This window comes from Kogia breviceps, chromosome 18, assembly GCF_026419965.1.
Source record: "Kogia breviceps isolate mKogBre1 chromosome 18, mKogBre1 haplotype 1, whole genome shotgun sequence".
In the NCBI taxonomy this organism is placed as follows: Eukaryota; Metazoa; Chordata; class Mammalia; order Artiodactyla; family Physeteridae; genus Kogia; species Kogia breviceps.
Genome location: NC_081327.1, coordinates 2,135,786 through 2,155,299, shown reverse-complemented (window position 1 = coordinate 2,155,299; position 19,514 = coordinate 2,135,786). Strand labels below are relative to the sequence as shown.

Sequence of the window (19,514 nt, the reverse complement as noted above, 5' to 3'; positions counted from 1 at the left end):
AAATAAAACAAGAACATATTACTTTATGAAAGAGCAAATATATATATATAGAGATCAGTGTCTCTCAAACTGTTTATCAGTATTGTCCTCCCAAGAAACCTTTTTCAGACGTTTCTTTTTCTAATCATTCCCACCTCCATGAAATTTTAATACCACAGAAGTACTGTATATGTTTATGTATATGTTTATGTATGTCTGTTTCTTTTAAAGAATAATGTTTTTCCCCCACCAAGAATCAATTTTTTTAAATCAATTTTTGCCCCCTTGGGGATGATATCGCCCCAGTGGAGAACTATAATATGCTATATAATAATATACTAATATACAATAAATGGAGCAAATTTTCCCTTGTATAAGTCTTTACCATTTGAAGATTCTTCTCAAGAAGTAACTGAAAATAACTTTGGTCTGAATGATTCCAGACACTTTTGTAAATATTATCACATACATACATATATGTACTCATAAAAACCCAACAGGGATGGCATCGAACAAGAAAACTATAGACCAATATTATTTATCAATATAGATGCAGAACTTCCAAATGCAGTGTTAACAAATTTAATCCAGCAACTTCACTGAAGAGTAACCCACCATAACTAAAAAAGGCACATCCCAGGAATAAATGATTGCTCACATTATTAACACAGCTCAGAAAATGGATAGGTTAAAGAGGAAATGATCGCCTCCGTAGGTTCCAACAAATAAATTTCATCCAAACCAGAGAAAACTGTCTGCAATTTCAAAATGGAATAAAATCTCTTAGTTTGATTCAAAAGCCTAACAATATTATTTTTAATGGTAAATATTGATAATATTTCTGGTCAAGACAGGAACGATACAAAGAAACCCATAATTACCATGACAATTAAGTATTATATCAGAGAAACTTGCCAACACACTAAATCTAGAAATAAGAGGTAAATGTTGGATAGAAAAAGAAAAAATATTGTTATATGGTTGTACAGCTTAGACATTCAAGAGATTCAACCAACAAAATAATGGAACTGACAAGCAGATTAAAAATCCGGTCTGATCTAGAACAGAGGAAGAAGCAATCTTACCCAAGCAACCAGTTAAAAATGTAATCAGAAGAAAAAAAAAAAAAAAAACCTTCCCAATGGTGATGAAGCCAATATAACCCTTAGGAATAGATTTAGTATGAAAAAAATACTAGACTGGAATGAAATATATACCTGTAAAATATTAATAAAGGAGAATGAAAACAACATGGTAAATGGAATGTTATATTCCTGAAAGGAAAAATTCTTAATTTCAAAGATGTCTGTTCCCCCACCAATTAATCTATAAATTCACTAAAATCCCAATCCACGTACCAATAGTATTTATTAGGAGATTTTCCAAGACAATTTTAAAATCCACACAAAGGAGGAATCCACGAGAATAAATACCACAACTTTGCAAATGGTGAACGCTTACGTAGGAAATGTGGTACCCACTATCAAACACAGAAGTATAAAGTTCCCACTATTAAAACAGTGTGATAGTTGTTCCGTAGAGGAGAGAGGGTTGTGAGGGATGAAACAGATACCGAGTCCAGAAATAGATGGATTGGATTCACGTATAGAGATTTAGTATACAACAGAATTGAACATTTCAAATCAGCAGGAAAATAAGACTATTTATTCTGTAAATGGTCTTAGAATATTTTGGATATCCACGGAAGAATTGGTGGAGGGTAATACTTAAGGCGTCTCTGAGTTCAAATAGAAAAATGAGAAAATGCAAACCGAAAGACTACATAGAAGTGTTACCAGAAACAAAGTGAATACGAAACGGTAGAATATAACAGTAGATTCAACGTGAAGAATCTCCCGCCGCCCCCTTCCCCAAATGAGCCGATGTTGAAGTTCAGGATGAAAGTTTGAAAGATGGTTAACGGTTGCAGTACCCTGACTACTCATTTTTTGACAATAAATATTCTAATTTCCTCTACTGTCTATTCCTCTTCCCTGTTTTCTCCACAGCCTTTTCAACATTCGATGTACTATTTATTTTACTCATTCTTTGGTGGTCTTTTTCCATTCACTTGAAAGTAAGATCTGAGAGGTCGGGGGATTTTGTGGGGGTCTTTTCCTCTGCTATAGCCCCCTGAATGGCTTTTCCTTATTTACTTTAACTTCCAAGGCAGCTACAAATTTACAGTTTTCTTAGTCTCCCATACCACGGACCATTTACACTCTGGTCAGGGGCAGAATGGGGTTCAATCCCAGTGATCTGGTCCAAAGACGTGCGTCTCATTCACTGCTTCTGAACAGTGATAATAACGACATTCCCATTTTGCAGGTGAGAAGTGTACTAATTTGCTGTTATCACAGAGGTGATAGAGCCCATTCGGGGTTCCCTCGCTGATCTTGCTGCCATAAAACTTAGCACAGAAAGAAAATCACGTTCCCACAGACAGGCTCAGAGGGCCGCACTCGGAGCGACACGGCGGTCACACGGACACAGACAGCGTCAAATCACAGGTACACGCAGGAGCTCACCAGGGGCTCCGCCGCCCCTCGCTTAGGCCCCGTAACTAGGGACGCTTCTGGTCTCCAGGCGCGGGCGGGGCGAGTGCACATTCTACGGGCCTGCGCACACTCGCACCCAGCCACGCCACGCCCCTGAAACCCTGGGCCGCGATCCCCGATAGTAGTCTCTCCGCTGAAACCCTGGGCCAAGTCCCTCGAGCTTAGTCACATACCTGCGCAGGAATTCCCGCTCTGACGCTAAGGTTCCGCCTCCCATTCTCAACAGGCTAAGAAAACGCCCCTCTCCGTTAAACCACGCCACTCCCACGCCCCTCGAGTCTAACCCTTCCCCTTATTCCGCCCACCCGGGAGATTCGGCGCCTGCGCACTCGGTTCGCGGGCGTCGGCTCCTAAGTTCTTCGGGTGAGTGCGGCTGGCTTCCGGGGGGAGGCCTGTGGGTTGTTTTGGGTGGTCGGGTGTCCAAGCCCGAGGGCAGAGCGGGGCAGGGCAGGCGAGGCAGGCGGCTCGGACCCGGCCGTGAAGCTGGGCGCCGCTGCGCCGTCGCTCACGGACCGACTACATTTCCCACAGGCCCGCGCGGGTGCGCTGAGGCCGCGGCCCGAACCGGGTTCGGGGCTGTGGGGCGGCTGGAGCGGCGCGTGTGTAAGAGACAAGACTGGACTGTGAAAAGTCCAGAGAGAGTGCGAGCGGGGTGTGTTGGCGTGAGTGTGAGAGAGACGGGTGTGCCTGTGTGTAAGAGGTCAGCAGGTGTGGGGCCCCGGGAGAGACTGAGAGGGAGAGATCGTGAGGGCGGGTGTGTCTGTGTGTGAGAGACCTGACTGTGGGTGGGAGATACCGAGAGCATGTTGGTGTGTGTGAGGGAAACGGGTGTGCCCGAGTGTGAGAGGTCAGCAAGTGTGTGGGGCCCCGGGAGAGGCTGAGAGGGAGAGATCGTGGGGGCGGGTGTGTGTGTGAGAGAGACCGAGAGCATGTTGGTGTGAGCGTGTGAGCCTGGAGTATGTGTGTCCGGCGTGTGACGTTGTATGACAGTCCGTGTGTGTCCGAGTGTGAGGGAGACCCCAGTGTGTACTGTGTGTGTGTGAGAGAGGTAGCAGTTGCAGTGTTTGTGTATCTATGTGTGTGAGAAATCCATGTGTCTCTGAAACAGAGACCATTAAGAATGTGTGTGAGAGAGAGAGAGAGAGGAAAACTAGTGATGTGTGTGACACCAAAGTGAGTAGGAGAGAGACTGTGAACCACGGATTGTCACCACGAGGCTTGCAAATATAGCTTCTGTGAGGTTGCGGAGAGTGTGGGTGTGAGTGAGACAGAGATGCGGGGCAGTGAGCCATGGGTGTGTGAGAGAGAATAACATTGGGGGTATGTGTGTGATGTTTGTGTATCGTCATGTGTGTTTGTACCCATGGCCTCTCTGACACTGTCATATATGTGACTGCATATGATGTGCCTTCCGTTGGGGGCTTGTGATTGTGTCCTCTGTGTGATCAGGAGGTATGTGAGGTCTTGTGTCAGCGTCTGTGTGTTAGCCTGTACGGTTGTAACTGGCCCTGTGTGGCTGTGGTGTGTGTGGGGAGACTGCTTGGAAGCTTGACAGCTTTGGCTTCTTTGTGTGTGTTGCTTTATGGAATTGTGTGTTGCCAGGAGAAGGATCCTGGACTAGAATTCCCTGCTCCCAGTCCAAGAGTTCCAGTGAGAAGCAAGAGGTGGGGTGACTGGAGCTCCTGACCGAAGCAGGAGACACCCTCGGTTCTGGGTGACAAAAAGGAGGGGAAACCGAGGGGCTGAAGACAGAGATGAGAGTGAAGGTGGCCGAATTGGGTGCTAAAAGGATCCAGTGTCCCAGAGTGAGAGGAAAGCAAAGCCCCTGGGGGTTTGGCAGGAGAAGGTGGATAACCTTGGCCTCTGGTGGCATTTAGGAGTCAGATTTTCAAACTGAAGACTGTATCAAAGCATGAAGCAGGGACGCAGGAAGGCAAAGAGTCCACCTTCACCTACAAAATAGAAAATAGAGGAAACAGCTATTTCATGGGGTCACTTTTAAAATAAAGTGAGAGAAGATCATCTATGCAGAGTAGACCTAGTACATCTCATTATTTTTCTTCATAATAAGACCAAAGATTGGGAAAGCAACTTTTAGAAAAAAGATTAAATTTAGGACCTTGAGCATAAGAGAAACAGAGTTATAAGTTATACCCCTCAACTGCCATCGGTTGCCCATAATCTCCCAGTTAACGTGGGCAGTGGAAGCAAAGAAGGCTGGAAGGGAGAAGGAGAAGATAAGAGTTTTTAGGCTGGTGATTCTGGGAGTGCAAAGGCCTCATCTTTTCACTCTCCTTTTCCTCCCTCCAGCCTTACCCTTCCAGGACAGTGCTGTTCTCCAAGAGAAAAGCCAGGAAAAGAAGGCGAAAATGACAGCTGAACTAGTGAAAGCCATACCTCAGGTTAGTTATTTCATTTCTCCTTCTTGAAAGGCAGTCTTACTGTTTAGGAGTTTGTAAAGCTGCTTTCGTTTTGAAAATTCCCTGATTAACAGTCTTATCTAAGGGCCCGGTTCCCACTTCTCCCAGAGAGCACTGTCCTTAACTCAGACTGCCTAATGGGTAAATAAAGCTGAGTGTGATGAGGCACAGAGCCCCCTCTTCTTCCCACTTCATTTTATTTATTTAATTTTTAAATTTTATTTTTTAAATTAATTTAGTTTTGGCTGCGTTGGGTCTTCGTTGCTGCGTTCAGGCTTTCTCTAGTTGAGGCGAGCAGGGGCTACTCTTTGGTGCAGTGCGTGGGCTTCTCATTGCGGTGGCTTCTCTTGTTGCAGAGCATGGGCTCTAGGTGTGCAGGCTTCAGTGGTTGTGGCACGTGGGTTTAGTAGTTGTGGCTTGCGGGCTTTAGAGCGCAGGCTCAGTAGTTGTGGCACACGGGCTTAGTTGCTCCGCGGCATGTGGGATCTTCCCGGACCAGGGCTCAAACCCGTGTCCCCTGCATTGGCAGGCGGATTCTTAACCATTGCACCACCAGGGAAGCCCCCCACTTCATTTTAAATTCACTGTTGACACTTGTGAAAAGATTTGGTTTCTGTTATATGGAATAAAGGTGTCTCAGTATTAGTGAGTTGGGTTCCAAATTAAATGTGCATCAGATAGCCCTCTCCTGTCCTTAGAATGCATCAGGAATCATCCCTCTAGCTGAATTTTGTCCAAATTTCTGATTATATCCTTATATTCTTAAACATTTTCCTTTATTTTTTATGTACGAATTCCCAGCCTCATTTGTTCACCTAAAAAATCCTATCCTATTTAATTTTTGCAAATTAAAAAAAAATTTAGGTCTTCCCTGGTGGCGCAGTGGTTGAGAGTCCGCCTGCCGATGCAGAGGACACGGGTTCGTGCCCCGGTCTGGGAGGATCCCACATGCCGCGGAGCGGCTGGGCCCGTGAGCCGTGGCCGCTGAGCCTACGCGTCAGGAGCCTGTGCTTCGCAAAGGGAGAGGCCACAATAGTGAGAGGCCCGCATAACGCAAAAAAAAAAAAAAAAGAAAAAAAATTTTAACTGGTGATATATGTACATAGTACAAAATTCAAGATGTAAAACCTCTCTCTTGCCTCCCAGTTCTTCTCTTAAGAGACAGTAACTGTGAATTCCCTGGCGGTCCAGTGGTTAGGACTCAGTGATTTCACTGCAGGGGCCCGGGTTCCATCCCTGGTCGGGGAACTAAGATCCCCGGGCGGGGGGTGGGGGTGGGAGACAATAACTATTCTCAGCTTCTGTTATTTCATTCAGGGATATTCTGTTCCTATGCATACATAGACACTTTTTTTCCCATTATAGCTAGTGCTTTGTGTATCCTGTGTAGGAGATCTTTATCTACTCCTAGGACATATAGATATTCTCCTCTTTTTCTTCTAAAAGATTTGTTTTACCCTTCACAGTTAAGATTCTGATAAGTTTAGACTTGATTTTTATGATTTTTCTACAAAGGTAAGGCTCAAATTAAACTTTTACATTAAATTGTTTCATTAAATGTTTAACCTATCATGAAAAGTGAGGCAGAGGTTCATGTTTTTTCCCAGTTGCCTGTCCAGTTGACCCATTTATTGAATAATTCATCTCTTTCACATTGATTTGGAATGCCACCTTTATCTCACACTAAATTCCTGTATATATTTGATTCTGTTGCTAGACTACATTCAATTTTATTTGTTTTTTTAAAATTTAATTAATTAATTTATTTTTGGCTGCGTTGGGTCTTTGTTGCTGTGCGCGGGCTTTCTCTAGTTGCTGCGAGCGGGGGCTGCTCTTCTTTGCGGTGCTCAGGCTTCTCATTGCGGTGGCTTCTCTTGTTGCGGAGCACGGGCTCTAGGTGCGCGGGCTTCAGTAGTTGTGGCTCACGGGCTCTAAAGCGCAGGCTCAGTAGTTGTGGCGCACGGGCTTAGTTGCTTCACGGCGTGTGGGATCTTCCCAGACCAGGGCTCGAACCCGTGTCCCCTGAATTGGCAGGCAGACTCTTAACCACTGTGCCACCAGGGAAGTCCCTCTGTGAGTTTTTATTTTCTGATTTTTTTCCTCTTGATTTTGTCTTATGTGCCTCATTATTTTGAGTTAAGTGCTGGACTTTGTATATTTAAAAATCTTAGAGATAATTTAAAGCTTTGATGTCTTCCTTTTGATAGGGTTTACTTTATTTTTGGCAGCGCTGTGTGGCTTGCAGTATCTCAGTTCCTCGACCAGCGATTGAACCCAGGCCATGCAGTGAAAGCCTGGAATCCTAACCATTTAGTAGTTCTATCTTCTAGGTAGTTTGGTCTCCTTGTCTGTGACAGTTTCTCATACCTTCCTTCTTTTTGATGACCTTGTCAGTTTTGAGAGGTTCTCTGGTATTTTGCAGAACATCTCTCAAACCTGATGTTTTTCTCCTGGTTAGACTGGAGTAATGTGTTTTTAGAAGGAAGATCACAGAGTTCCATTTTCATCATATATCAAGTGTTCATACTATCAACATGACTTATTACTATACCTTGATTACCTGGTTGAGGTAGTATTTGTCAGGTTTCTGCAATGTAAGGTTACTCTTTTTTGTTCCACTTTTCCATACTGTACTCCCCTCTTCTCTGGCAACTACCAGTTTGCTCTCTGTATCTACACAAAGTCTGTTTCTGTTTTGTTTTTTAGATTCCACATATAAGTGAGATCATACAGTATTTGTCTTTCTTTGTCTGACTTATTTCACTTAGCATAATACCCTCTAGTTCCATCCATGTTGCTGCAAATGACAACACTGAGCATTACAAAGATTTTTATTTTCAGTGGAAATAAATGTGAAGATGAAAATGCCTGTGATACTTAAAAAAATTTGTCACAATCCTTACAGACGTAGAGAACAAACTAGTGGTTACTGGGAGGAGGGGCAAGATAGGGGTGTGGAATTAAGAGATACAAACTACTATGTATAAAATAAATAAGCCACAAGGATATATTGTACAACACAGGGAAATATAGCCAGTATTTTATAATAACTACAAATGGAGTAAACCTTTAAAAATTGTCAATCAAGGGGCTTCCCTGGTGGCGCAGTGGTTGAGAATCCGCCTGCCGATGCAGGAGACACGGGTTCGTGCCCTGGTCCGGGAAGATCCCACATGCCGCGGAGCAACTAAGCCCGTGAGCCATGGCCGCTAGGCCTGCGCGTCCGGAGCCTGTGCTCCGCAACGGGAGAGGCCACAACAGTGAGAGGCCCGCATACCGCAAAAAAAAAAAAAAAAAAAAAAAAAAAAAAATTGTCAATCACTATGTTATACACCTGAAACTTATAACTATACCTCAATTTTTTAAAAAAAGAAAAAAATTTGCTCCAACCTGATGGTGATGGTAACTGGACATTAAGTCTTTATGGAACTAAAAATTATTTCATTTTGATATTGTCTAAGTATATGTTGGTTTGTTATACTCAAATTCAGCACACAAGTTGGATGTGTTGTAGTCTTATGCTGGGTGATTTCTCATATTACTATCCAGGTCACTGTGGTATGGCCTGGCATGCTAATTAATGCTTAATGGTACAGCACAAAAAAATTGCATTCTAAATATATTTTTTATTATGTAAGAAACAAACCACAGCCATGTCAGTTCAGTGCCTCTTTCCCCTGAAACACTAGGAACCCATAGAGTACCATTTATAAAATATCAACTTAGATATTCTTTTTTTGCTGTTTTTGAAGGTTCAACCACAGGTATACGTCCTTACTTGAAGCCCTTGTATATTGCCCTGTGGCCACCTGTCCATATTTCCCCATGCTGAGAAATGGATTAGCACCATCATATACAATGCAGTTTAGCATTTTAGGTTAGCATTTTAGTTCAATAAGTACTGTTTTAGGTTAGCGTTTAATATTATATGTTTAAGGTTTTTTTTTCTCTAAGGGCTATTTCTCACATAAAGCAGGGACAGCTTAACACTTCAACTCGAAGTCATGTGTGGACATGAGCATTGGTTGATCAAGAATGTCTTTGTGTCATTTCAGGACTTGGTGACATTCAAGGATGTAGCAATAGACTTTTCCCAGGAGGAATGGGAATGGCTGAACACTGCTCAGAGGAGTTTATACAGGAGTATGATGTTGGAGAACTATCAGAGCCTGGTATCAGTGGGTGAGGATTTTTTTCCCCTCTCATAGTTCAGAATTACCCTTAGGGACTCTTTACTTTTTTTTTTTTAAATTATTAAAGCTTTTTCTTTTTTTTTTTTTTTTTACTGTGTGTAGGTCAGAATTGAATCTGGGAAATAAAGACGATATTCAGGAACTGATGAAAATTTCAGATTTAATAAGTGAATTTGGTGTGTATCAGATATTTCATGAGTGTGCCCTTTAGTCAGTTGGGAACAGGATGTGATGTGACTCTTACTGGTCTCCTGTGCTGCCTTGTTTCCTCTGTCCTATGGTATTGTTACCACCGTAACAAAGTTCACAAAGAGTATAGCTGGATTGTTAAAAATTCAGAATATTGCTTTAAAATCTGTATGTTTTTATTAACTTGCAATAAATGAACTAGCGAGGCACAAACTATGAAAATTGCTTCAGATGTTCTTAGGGAAACTACAATGGACCCTTCTCAGCCCTGGGGCCCACCATTGGCTGGATTAGCTTTCTGTTGTCTAGAGGCCCCCTCCCCCCTTTTTTTCCTCATTTTCCCCTAGGAGGGTGTTTTATCTTTAGTTTTTATTATATTACTATTTTTTTGGCTGTGCTGCATGGCATGAGGGATCCTAGTTCCCCAAGCGGGGATTGAACCCACACCCGCTGCATTGCAAGGGTGGAGTCTTAACCACTGGACCACCAGCAAAGTTCCTAGAGGCCCCCTTTTTAAAAACATTTATTTATTTATTTGTTTGTTTATCTTTGGCAGCATTGGATCTTTGTTGCTGTGCTTGGGCTTTATCTAGCTGCGGCAAGCAGGGGCTACTCTTCGTTGCGGTGCCTGGTCTTCTCTCTCCGGCAGCTTCTCTTGTTGCAGAGCATGGGCTCTAGGTGCGCGGGCTTCAGCTTAGAGGCCCCTTTTAACCTGCTTGTGGTTCACTGAACTTCTTGAAACTAAATATGTCTTTCACCAAATTTGAGAAATTTTTGGCCATTATTTCTTCAACTAATTTTTTCTATTGATTTATTAGATAATTTCTGTTGTTGTGTCTTCAAGTTCACTGATTCCTTCCATGTCTTCTTCAATGTCTTGTTAAGCCCATCTAGATAAGTTATGTATTTCAGATACTGTATTTTTCAATTCTAGACTTTTTACTTGGTTCTTTTGCAGAATTTCTATTTCGCTGCTGAGAAATTACAAGCATATTTTCCTTTACATTCTTGAATATAGATATTTTAACTGTTTTAAAATCCTAGTCTACTGATTCTGTGTTATCAGTCCTGTGTTATCACAGGTTAGGTCTCCACTAATTGTCTTTTTTTCTGAGTCTGATTCATTTTTTCTTCCTTTTATGTAGTAATTTTGGATTTTATCCTGGACACTGTAAATAATGCATTGTAGAAACTCTGGATTCTGTTATATTCTTCTGAAGAATATTGGTTTTTTTTTTTAATCAGTTAACCTGACTCAAACTCCAAACTGTCTCTAGGGGCCCCCTTTTTTTAAGCAAAAAGATTTATTATTTGTTTATTTTATTTATTTTTGGCTGCATCAGGTCTTACTTGTGGCATGTGGGATCTTCATTGAGGCGTATGGGCTCTTCATTGTGGCGCATGAGCTTCGCTCTAGTGGCGTGCGGGTTTCCTCTCTCTAGTTGTGGCACACAGGCTCCAGGGTGTGTGGGCTCTGTAGTTGTGGCGTGTGGGTTCCAGAGCGCATGGGCATGCAGCCTCTCTAGTTGAGGTGCACGAGCTCAGTAGTTGTGGTGAGCAGGCTTAGTTGCCCCACAGCATGTGGGATCTTAGTTCCCTGACCAGGGGTCGACCCCCCTGTCCTCTAGGGGTCCTTTGTATTACCTCACTTACTGCTGTCTGATGATCCTCTGAAAATTCTGGGCTGAATTTCTGCCCTGGCCCCTTAGAAAATGGTTTAACTGGGCTTCCCTGGTGGTGCAGTGGTTGAGAATCTGCCTGCCGATGCAGGGGACATGGGTTCGTGCCCCGGTCCGGGAAGATCCCACATGTCGCGGGGCGGCTGGGCCTGTAAGCCATGGCTGCTGAGCCTGCATGTCCGGAGCCTATGCTCCGCAACGGGAGAGGCCACAACAGTGAGAGGCCCGTGTACCACAAAAAAAAAAAAAGTTTTAACTTTTATAGAATTGACTGTTGGCAGTCCCACTAAACTATGCCAAAAGCTTTATATAGTCTGTCACCCTTGATCTATTCATTCCTGTAATGTCATTCCATCAGAATTAAGGAACCAGCTGAAATGCCCAAAACATGGCCAATTTTCATATCGACTTTTGTACGCAGGACTTTGTATCTCTAAGCCATATGTCATCTCCTTATTGGAGCAAGGAAAAGAGCCTTGGGAGATGAAGAGTGAGATGAGAAGAACCCCATTCCCAGGTGAGTGTGGAAGAACCAGATAGGGGAATTCTTTCTAGGTAATGGCTCAGCCATTTTCCAAGGTGATACTTCCTGCTTTCTTATGCTCTTAGAAACTTCTCAAGCCTTGAGTCATGCCTTGACTGAAGCCTGGGAGAAAACTGAAACTTGACCACTTAGCATGGGCTCCCCAAATATTTTCTCTTCTACTTGACTCTCTTCTAATAACTCATTTTGCAAAAATTTTTATCCATCTCCTTCCCATCCTCTTTTCTTTTGCCATACAGACTTATATAAGCTTCTCTCCTTCTTACATCTTTGCTTAACTCTAAAATTAGATGCTATCTAAAATCATAACATACCCTGCTGCTTAAATCTTTTTTTGCTTTCCTGTTGCAAATAGGAAAAATCCAAACCCTACCAGCCCCTATGTAACCAGCTCCTTCCAACTTCTCCAGCCCTATCTTCTATCACTTTTTAGTTTTTTCACTATACTTTAGCCCAGAGTTTTCTGAACTATGCAAGGTATACAGGTATGTTCCAAGTTTGTTACAGGTATGCCAAGATCCTGAGTCTCTAAGCCTTGGAAGACCACATGGGGCTAGCAGCAGTCTGAGTTCCAAGTCTGGTTGCCTCTGGATCATAAGCAGTGCCATGTGTCTTACAAATGTCATTATCAATGAATGCCTGACATACAGTTGAAAAGCACTGCTATAGCCCACTGGTCACCTTTTCTGAACTCACCAAGCTCTTTACTGACTCAGGCTTTTGAATTCCCTATTCTCTCTGCCTAGAAGACTCCTCTGTCCACTCTGTCAATGCTTGGCTATCAGGCCAGAGCCCAAAAATCATCTCACTGGAGGCCATCCCTAACCACATTGTATACTGAACTTTTCCCTTTTCCAACCCAATTACTCTCTACTAAGCCACTGTTTATTTTCTTTGTAACACTTAGGAGAGCCTATAATTAACTTTTTTCTGGTGTACATGCTTATTTTCTGCCTCCCCAAATGAACTGAAAGTTCACAAACACAAGGAAATATTGGGATCACACGTGATCATTATGTCTTTATGAAATTCTCCTTTCACTTCTATAACAGTATTTGATCTTTACATTTGGAGATGAATTGGACCCTAGACTTCCAGGATCCTCCAAATACCCAAATATTAGGAGGGAAATAAGCTGTGCTTAGACACAGTTTATACTTTGGTTATGTAGGAAGCTACCATCTGCCTTAAATAGGAAAAGAGAAAGAGGAACTTTCCTGATAAGAGGTAATAATTGGCCATGTGAAGAATAGATGGAGGATGAGGGAAAGGGAATAAAGAAGCCTGTAAATCTGCTGGGACATTGAGTCACAGTACAGTTGTAAGTATAATTCAGTGACTAAGATATCTCAGCATCTGTCCTGAGAAAAGCCAAAAAGATAAGGGACAACCACGACTCTCAATGGGAGGCTGGAGATGAAGGCAGCCTTCATAGATAAGAAAGAATTTGAGGGAGGTGTAGATGATGCCATCAGGTTTCTGTTTTTCTCTTTCTAGTATTGCTCCCCTCAGCCCATCTATGTAAGAAAAACTGTAGGTGATTAGTTCACTGAACTCTTATGGCCTCAGTTCTAGAATTCTTGAAGCTTGGGTGTTCCTGATACCACAGATGACCTGGAGTAGGAAGCCTGTTAACACCTCAGAGTCTTGCTTAACTTCTCTGGTAGATTTGATCCCTCCCATCTCTGAACTTTTATACCAATTTTACTTTTTTACCACATGGGTTCACATTTGATATTCCATATTTTCTTCTTCTCAGATTACTTCCTTTGTTGGCCTTGTCTTCCTAATAACTATCTGTACTTCTCAGGAACAACCGTCTAATTACTCTAGTGTTCCTAATGGTTGACATGTAATAGAAAACTATTTAGTGAGCATTGGATTAGTCCATAATTTGCTATGGACAAGATGGAAAAGGAAAGCACTTTCTCCCACTTTCTCCTTTGCCCTTTCTTGATATCACCTCTCCCCTAAAGTCTTCTCTTAGTGTCACCTCTTCAATACAAATTTCTTCAGTATAGATTTATCGAGAATTTCTTATATATGCCTGAGTTTCTGTGATGCATGTTAAGTGACTTAGTAGTAGTGCATAAGGCTCATCTAGTCCTTCCCCAAAGCTTATATTCTAGCTCACAAGGAAAGACAGGTACTTATGTGGCAGGAAATAAGAACGTGATTAATAATAGTGATACCAACCCACATATCACTGTAAGACTAGTTTCTACAAAAAGACACATGGCAAAACCCTATTAAGATGTGACACTTTTCCTTCTTTCCACTTTTCCTGGTGAAAGTGAGAAGGTGAATGGAAAAATCCCTTAATATGCAGCCTGAAGTTCAGGGATCTATGAGAAATGAAGAGAGTTTACTGTACTAAGACACATGGAAATGGTTCATAGGGACACTATTTTCTGATTATGAAGAGATGACTCTAGGATTTTACCTAAATCCCAAGGGAAGTCACAAAGCACAAGGTATTTGTGATTTCTGGGAATCTACAGAGATTTTTGAGTGGCAGTAGTTATGTGATGATATTGGTTTTTAAACAAAGTTAGCCTAGCTATATATGCAAATCTCCCAGAAGTGGGAAAGAATAGAGGAAGAGTTTCATTTATAGTCTGTTATGTTAATATAGGCATAACATATTATTACCATTGCATTACTACTTCAGGACTTTGGTATCCTATATTTAATTTTCTAAATCACCTTTTCCATATTCCTCTATGAGGTCTCATTCTATAGGGTCTGCTTGCGTATTTGTTCAGTTGACACGCCTGTGTATCATACATTTTGTGGGATTCATTATTTTCATTTCACCTTTTCCGTGTTAAATGTTTCCTTTGTTATAGCCCATGATAAAGGAAATATTTGCTTTTTTGAATCTTTCAGATTGGAAATCTGTATATGAGACACAAGAATTACCTCTGAAGCAGTTTGTGTGTGATGATGTATTAATGGAGAGAATTATAAGCTATGGACTTGAGTGTCCCACTTTTGGAGAAGATTGGAAATATGAAGATCTTATTGAGAGGCAGTCGTTAAGCCAAGAGACATTTATCAGGCAAGAAACAATCACTCATAAAGAAACCCTTACAGTGGAAATAGACCACAAATATAACAAATCTGGGAAATTTGTCCCACTAGACAATATAGAAGAGAATATTTATAATCACAAGTCAGATAAAAAAAGCTTTTCCAAAAATTCCATGGTAATAAAACACAAGAAAGTCTATGCAGGAAAGAAACTTTTTAAATGTAATGAATGTGAGAAGACCTTCACCCAGAGCTCATCCCTTACTGTTCATCAGAGAATTCATACTGGAGAGAAACCGTATGAGTGTAAGGAATGTGGGAAAGCCTTCAACCAGAGTCAACACCTTGCCCAGCACCACAGAATACATACTGGAGAGAAACTGTTCGAATGTAAGGAATGTAGGAAAGCCTTCAGCCAAAATATTCACCTTATTCAACATCAAAGAATTCATACTGGAGAAAAACCATATAAATGTAAGGAGTGTAGAAAAGCCTTCAGCCAGCCTGCACACCTTGCTCAGCATCAGAGAATTCATACTGGAGAAAAGCCCTATAAATGTATGGAATGTGGAAAGGCCTTCAGTGATGGCTCATCCTTTGCACGACATCAGAGATGTCACACTGGCAAAAGACCCTATGTATGCATTGAATGTGGGAAAGCCTTTAGGCAGAACACATCCCTTATCCGTCACTGGAGGTATTATCACACTGGGGAGAAACCCTTTGACTGCATCGACTGTGGGAAAGCCTTCAGTGATCACATAGGACTTATTCAGCATAGGAGAATTCATACTGGAGAGAAACCCTACAGATGTAATGTGTGTGGAAAAACCTTCAGCTATGGCTCATCCCTGACTGTCCATCAGAGAATTCACACAGGAGAGAAACCGTACGAATGTGATAGCTGTGGGAAAGCCTTTAGCCATCATGCCTCACTCACTCAGCACCAAAGAGTGCATTCTGGAGAGAAGCCTTATGAATGCAGGGAATGTGGGAAAGCCTTTAGGCAGAGCATACACCTTGCTAGTCACCTGAGGATTCATACTGGCGAAAAACCCTATGAATGTAAAGAATGTGGAAAAGCTTTTAGCATCAGTTCACAGCTGGCTACTCATCAGAGAATTCATACTGGAGAAAAACCTTATGAATGTAAGGAATGTGGCAAAGCTTTCAACCAGAGAGCACACCTTGCACAGCATCATAAAATTCATACTGGAGAGAAACCTTATGGATGTACTGAATGTGGGAAAGCCTTCAGCCAGACTACCCGCCTTATTCAACATCAGAGAGTTCACACGGGAGAGAAACCCTATAAATGTACTGAATGTGGGAAGGCCTTTAGTGATAGCTCATCCCGCTCTCAGCATTGGAGACTTCACACTGGCCAAAGGCCCTACAAATGTGTTGAGTGTGAGAAGGCATACAGAACAAAATCGTCGCTCATTTGTCATCAAAGATGTCATACGGGGGAGAAACCTTATGAATGTAGCATGTGCGGTAAAGCCTTTAGCCATTGGCAATCCCTTACCATTCATCAGAGAATTCACTCTGGAGAAAAACCGTATTGGTGTAAGGAATGTAGGAAAACCTTCAGCCAGATTGGACACCTTAATCTACATAGAAGAATCCACACTGGAGAGAGATCTTACGAATGTAAGGAATGCAAAAAGGTCTTCAGACAAAGTGTACACCTTGCTCATCATCAGAAAATTCATGCTGTAGAGTTATCTCAGGCCCCCAGCTCTTCCTCACCCTCTGTGTCACCAAGTCCTGTTGATATGCCTGCCGAGTATTTTTGGAATTCATCCATGTCTTTCCATTCTCATTGCCCTAGTCCAAAACACTGTCCTTTCACCTGGACTATTCCAATTGTCTAATAACTGGTCTTCTTGCATCCTCTTTTGTCCCCTTCAAGTTCATTCTTCACATTACTGCCACAGTGGTCTTTTCAAAATGTAAATGTAATTTTATGACTCCCTTAAAACCCTTGCTATGAAATTTTGAACTACGTGATGCATGCAAAGTGCTCAGCACAGTGCTTGACCCAGACTAAGTGCTCCATAATGTTAGCTCAGTATCCTTCAGAGTCTGCTTGAAAGTTATTTTTAAACAGTGAACTCTGGAAGGCAGTATATGTACTTGGAGATCATAACAATTTTAGAACTGAAACAATGTGGATGATAAGGATTAGCATGAGTAGTATGTTTAAAGCTTGAGATCACCACAAAATAAGGCTGTGTTCCTTTGTTGGTGAGGAAATTCAGTGTGATCTGATACGTAGAATATGTTTTAGGAAATGTCTAGAACTCTGGATAAGACTGGAACAAAAGAACTAGAATTTACTGGGAAGAATGTAAGACTATATTTATTCAAGGCAGAAAGTAAAAATTCCTCATATTTAAAATGGAAGAAACAGAGAACTTGAATAGTGTAGCCCTCTTCTAAGACACCTGGGTTAACAGATTAATTCTAAACCTTCAAGGAATCATAATTAAGCTGTTCTAGAGTGTAGAAAAAATAATTGAAATGGATTATTTTGCAGTATTTGGAATACTTTCATGAGGCTAATTCAACCCTAATATCAAACCCAGAAGAAAAAAAAATTATAGATGAATTTACTCATGGTTTTATATATAGGAAGGAAATTATTAACCTCTGTTAAGGAGAATAGAGGTTCTGAATAAATGGAGATCTGTGTTTCTAGATGGAAGTTTCAATATTGTAAACATGTTTGTACAGTCAATTCTGGTCACAATCCCTATAGGATATCTTTACATTGACAGTTTTGTTCTGAAAATCATGTAGAATGGTAAATAGGAAAGCATCACAAGGAAATTTTTGAAAAAGATCGTATACCCATGAATTTAGTTTATTGCAAAAGTAATTATTTTTGATGTGTCAGTGCGAGAGATGGATTACTTAAATGGTGCTTGACAATTATCCAACTGGAAATAAGGTCAGATCCACATTTCACCCCTTACAGAGAAGTTCATTCAATATGATTAAAGATGTAACAGGAAACAATATTAAGATTCTAGAAGAGAATGTAGAATATTTCTATCCCTTTGAGTTCAGGAAGGCTTTGGTAAGCAGGACACAGAGTCCAGAAGTCATGAAGACAGACAGAGTGATAGGACCATGTAAAAAATTTAAACTTTTCCATGGTATAAGACACTGTAATAAAAGTGAAAAGGCATATGACAGACTGAGATATATTTTAACCATATATTACGAAGCATATAGCCCTTTAAAAAGGGCTGTTGGAAAGCAGCAAGGATAAGGTAAGATACACAGTCTGACAAAGTCTGATAAATGAGATACACAGTATAACAGCAACTCTTAAATGAAGAAATTAAAACAGTCAAAGGAGGATCTTAATTGCACTAATGATCAGATAAATGGAAATTTTAAGAGTCCTCACCACCAACACTAACCAGCACACATTTTATGGATAATATCCAGTAGTGTTGCAGATGTGAGAAACCATATTTTCATATTACATTGGGAAGGCAAATAGGTGGAAAGCCATTTTAGAAGGCAATATGGTGTGACCTGTCAGTATTTAAAATGTAATTAATCACTGCTGCAATTCTACATCTAGGAATTTATCTTCTTCAAAAGCACAGGTGCAGAAATATAGATGCATAAGCACATTCATTACAGAATTGTAAAAAACTTGGAATGGTTTAAATGTCCAGCAGTAGTAAATTGGTTACTTAATTGTGGGAAATCAGTTCAGTAGATTATTAAGCAGTCACTGGAAAGAATGAGGTGGATCTCTAGGCTCACAAAACAATGCTTTGTAGTTTGTTGATAATGTAATTTTCATAACTATGTAATATGATGGCATAGTTATAAACACATAAACTTTTTAAAGTTAAAATTATGAAATGTGTTGTTTTTGTCTACAATACAAATAGAAACCATGCATACACAAATACAGACTCCTTCCCCCAGCTGTGTTGGTTGGGCAGTTCTGATGTCATTTGCTGAGGTTTTGTTTGCATTGCCACCTGTACACAGTTCACTTTAATCCAATCATATACTCTCTCCTTGGGACTCAGGAGGAAGCTGAATATGAGTCATCCTTTGGCCACAATTTTAAGATGGCTCCTGAGTTCCTGCTGCTCTGCTTGCTAGAGCTGACCTATTTCATGTTCTTTCTAGGTTGTTTCCCACCAGCATTTTGTTTTCATTTTAATTAATTAATTTAATTTAATTTTGGCTATGTTGGGTCTTTGTTTCTGTGCATGGACTTTCTCTAGTTGCGGCGAGCGGGGGCTACTCTTTGTTGCGGTGCGCGGGCTTCTCGTTGTGGTGGCTTCTCTTGTTGCAGAGCAAAGGCTCTAGGCACAAGGGCTTCAGTAGTGGCGGTGCATGGGCTCCGTAGTTGTGGTGCATGGATCAAACCCATGTCCCCTGCATTGGCAGGCGGATTCTTAAGCACCGTGCCACCAGGGAAGTCCCTTGTTTTCATTTTAAAATTAGATTAAGTTATTTTGCTGTCAAACAAGGAAACCTACCAGTATAGAAATTGGTAAGCCTTGAGTGGGTTTAGGCAAAAGATCCTTAGAAAATGTGGAATTATTATTAAAGTATGGGTATTGGATGAAATTGAGCAAAGCAGTGTAAGGCTCCTAATCATATTTTGTGCCATGGAAGTAATATGCCTTCATAGCAACTGTAAAACAGCTAATCAGCTGCAGTCTAGATGGCTTTTGCTTTGGACGAATTCAAAGAGGACAAGAAGTGCCAGTCCAAGAAATATGTATGATGCTTGTTCATAGTGGAACTGAATAGTATAAAACAAGAAGAAAAGGCTTATTTCTTAAAATTTTTGCTTTAAGGCATGGAGTTAGAACACAAGCCATTTTTGTAACATAGTTGAAAGACTTGCTTGTAGCTATCAGGCTGTGCTT

General features: G+C 41.2%; 2 protein-coding genes across 7 annotated transcripts in view; one reads left to right on the top strand and one right to left on the bottom strand.

The window, feature by feature from the left end:
• Positions 1 to 19,514, bottom strand: part of LOC131744802 (endothelial zinc finger protein induced by tumor necrosis factor alpha-like) — a 181,363-nt gene that overhangs the window by 114,195 nt on the left and 47,654 nt on the right. The gene's annotated exons all lie outside the window — the stretch shown is intronic.
• ZNF471 (zinc finger protein 471) lies at positions 2,871 to 18,474 on the top strand. 4 transcript variants are annotated; one of them, XM_067020023.1, is made up of 5 exons: positions 2,871 to 2,900; positions 4,848 to 4,939; positions 9,013 to 9,139; positions 11,440 to 11,535; positions 14,452 to 18,474. In XM_067020023.1, exons 2-5 carry the CDS (start codon positions 4,907 to 4,909, stop codon positions 16,470 to 16,472), a joined length of 2,277 nt encoding a protein of 758 aa, XP_066876124.1. In that variant the 5' UTR covers positions 2,871 to 2,900; positions 4,848 to 4,906; the 3' UTR covers positions 16,473 to 18,474. The 4 variants fall into 4 exon arrangements, with proteins under 4 accessions (XP_066876124.1, XP_058900606.1, XP_066876126.1 ...); XM_059044623.2 differs by lacking the exon at positions 2,871 to 2,900 and adding an exon at positions 3,738 to 4,201; XM_059044624.2 differs by lacking the exons at positions 2,871 to 2,900; positions 4,848 to 4,939 and adding an exon at positions 9,253 to 9,326 and having other exon boundaries at positions 9,064 to 9,139; positions 14,452 to 18,468.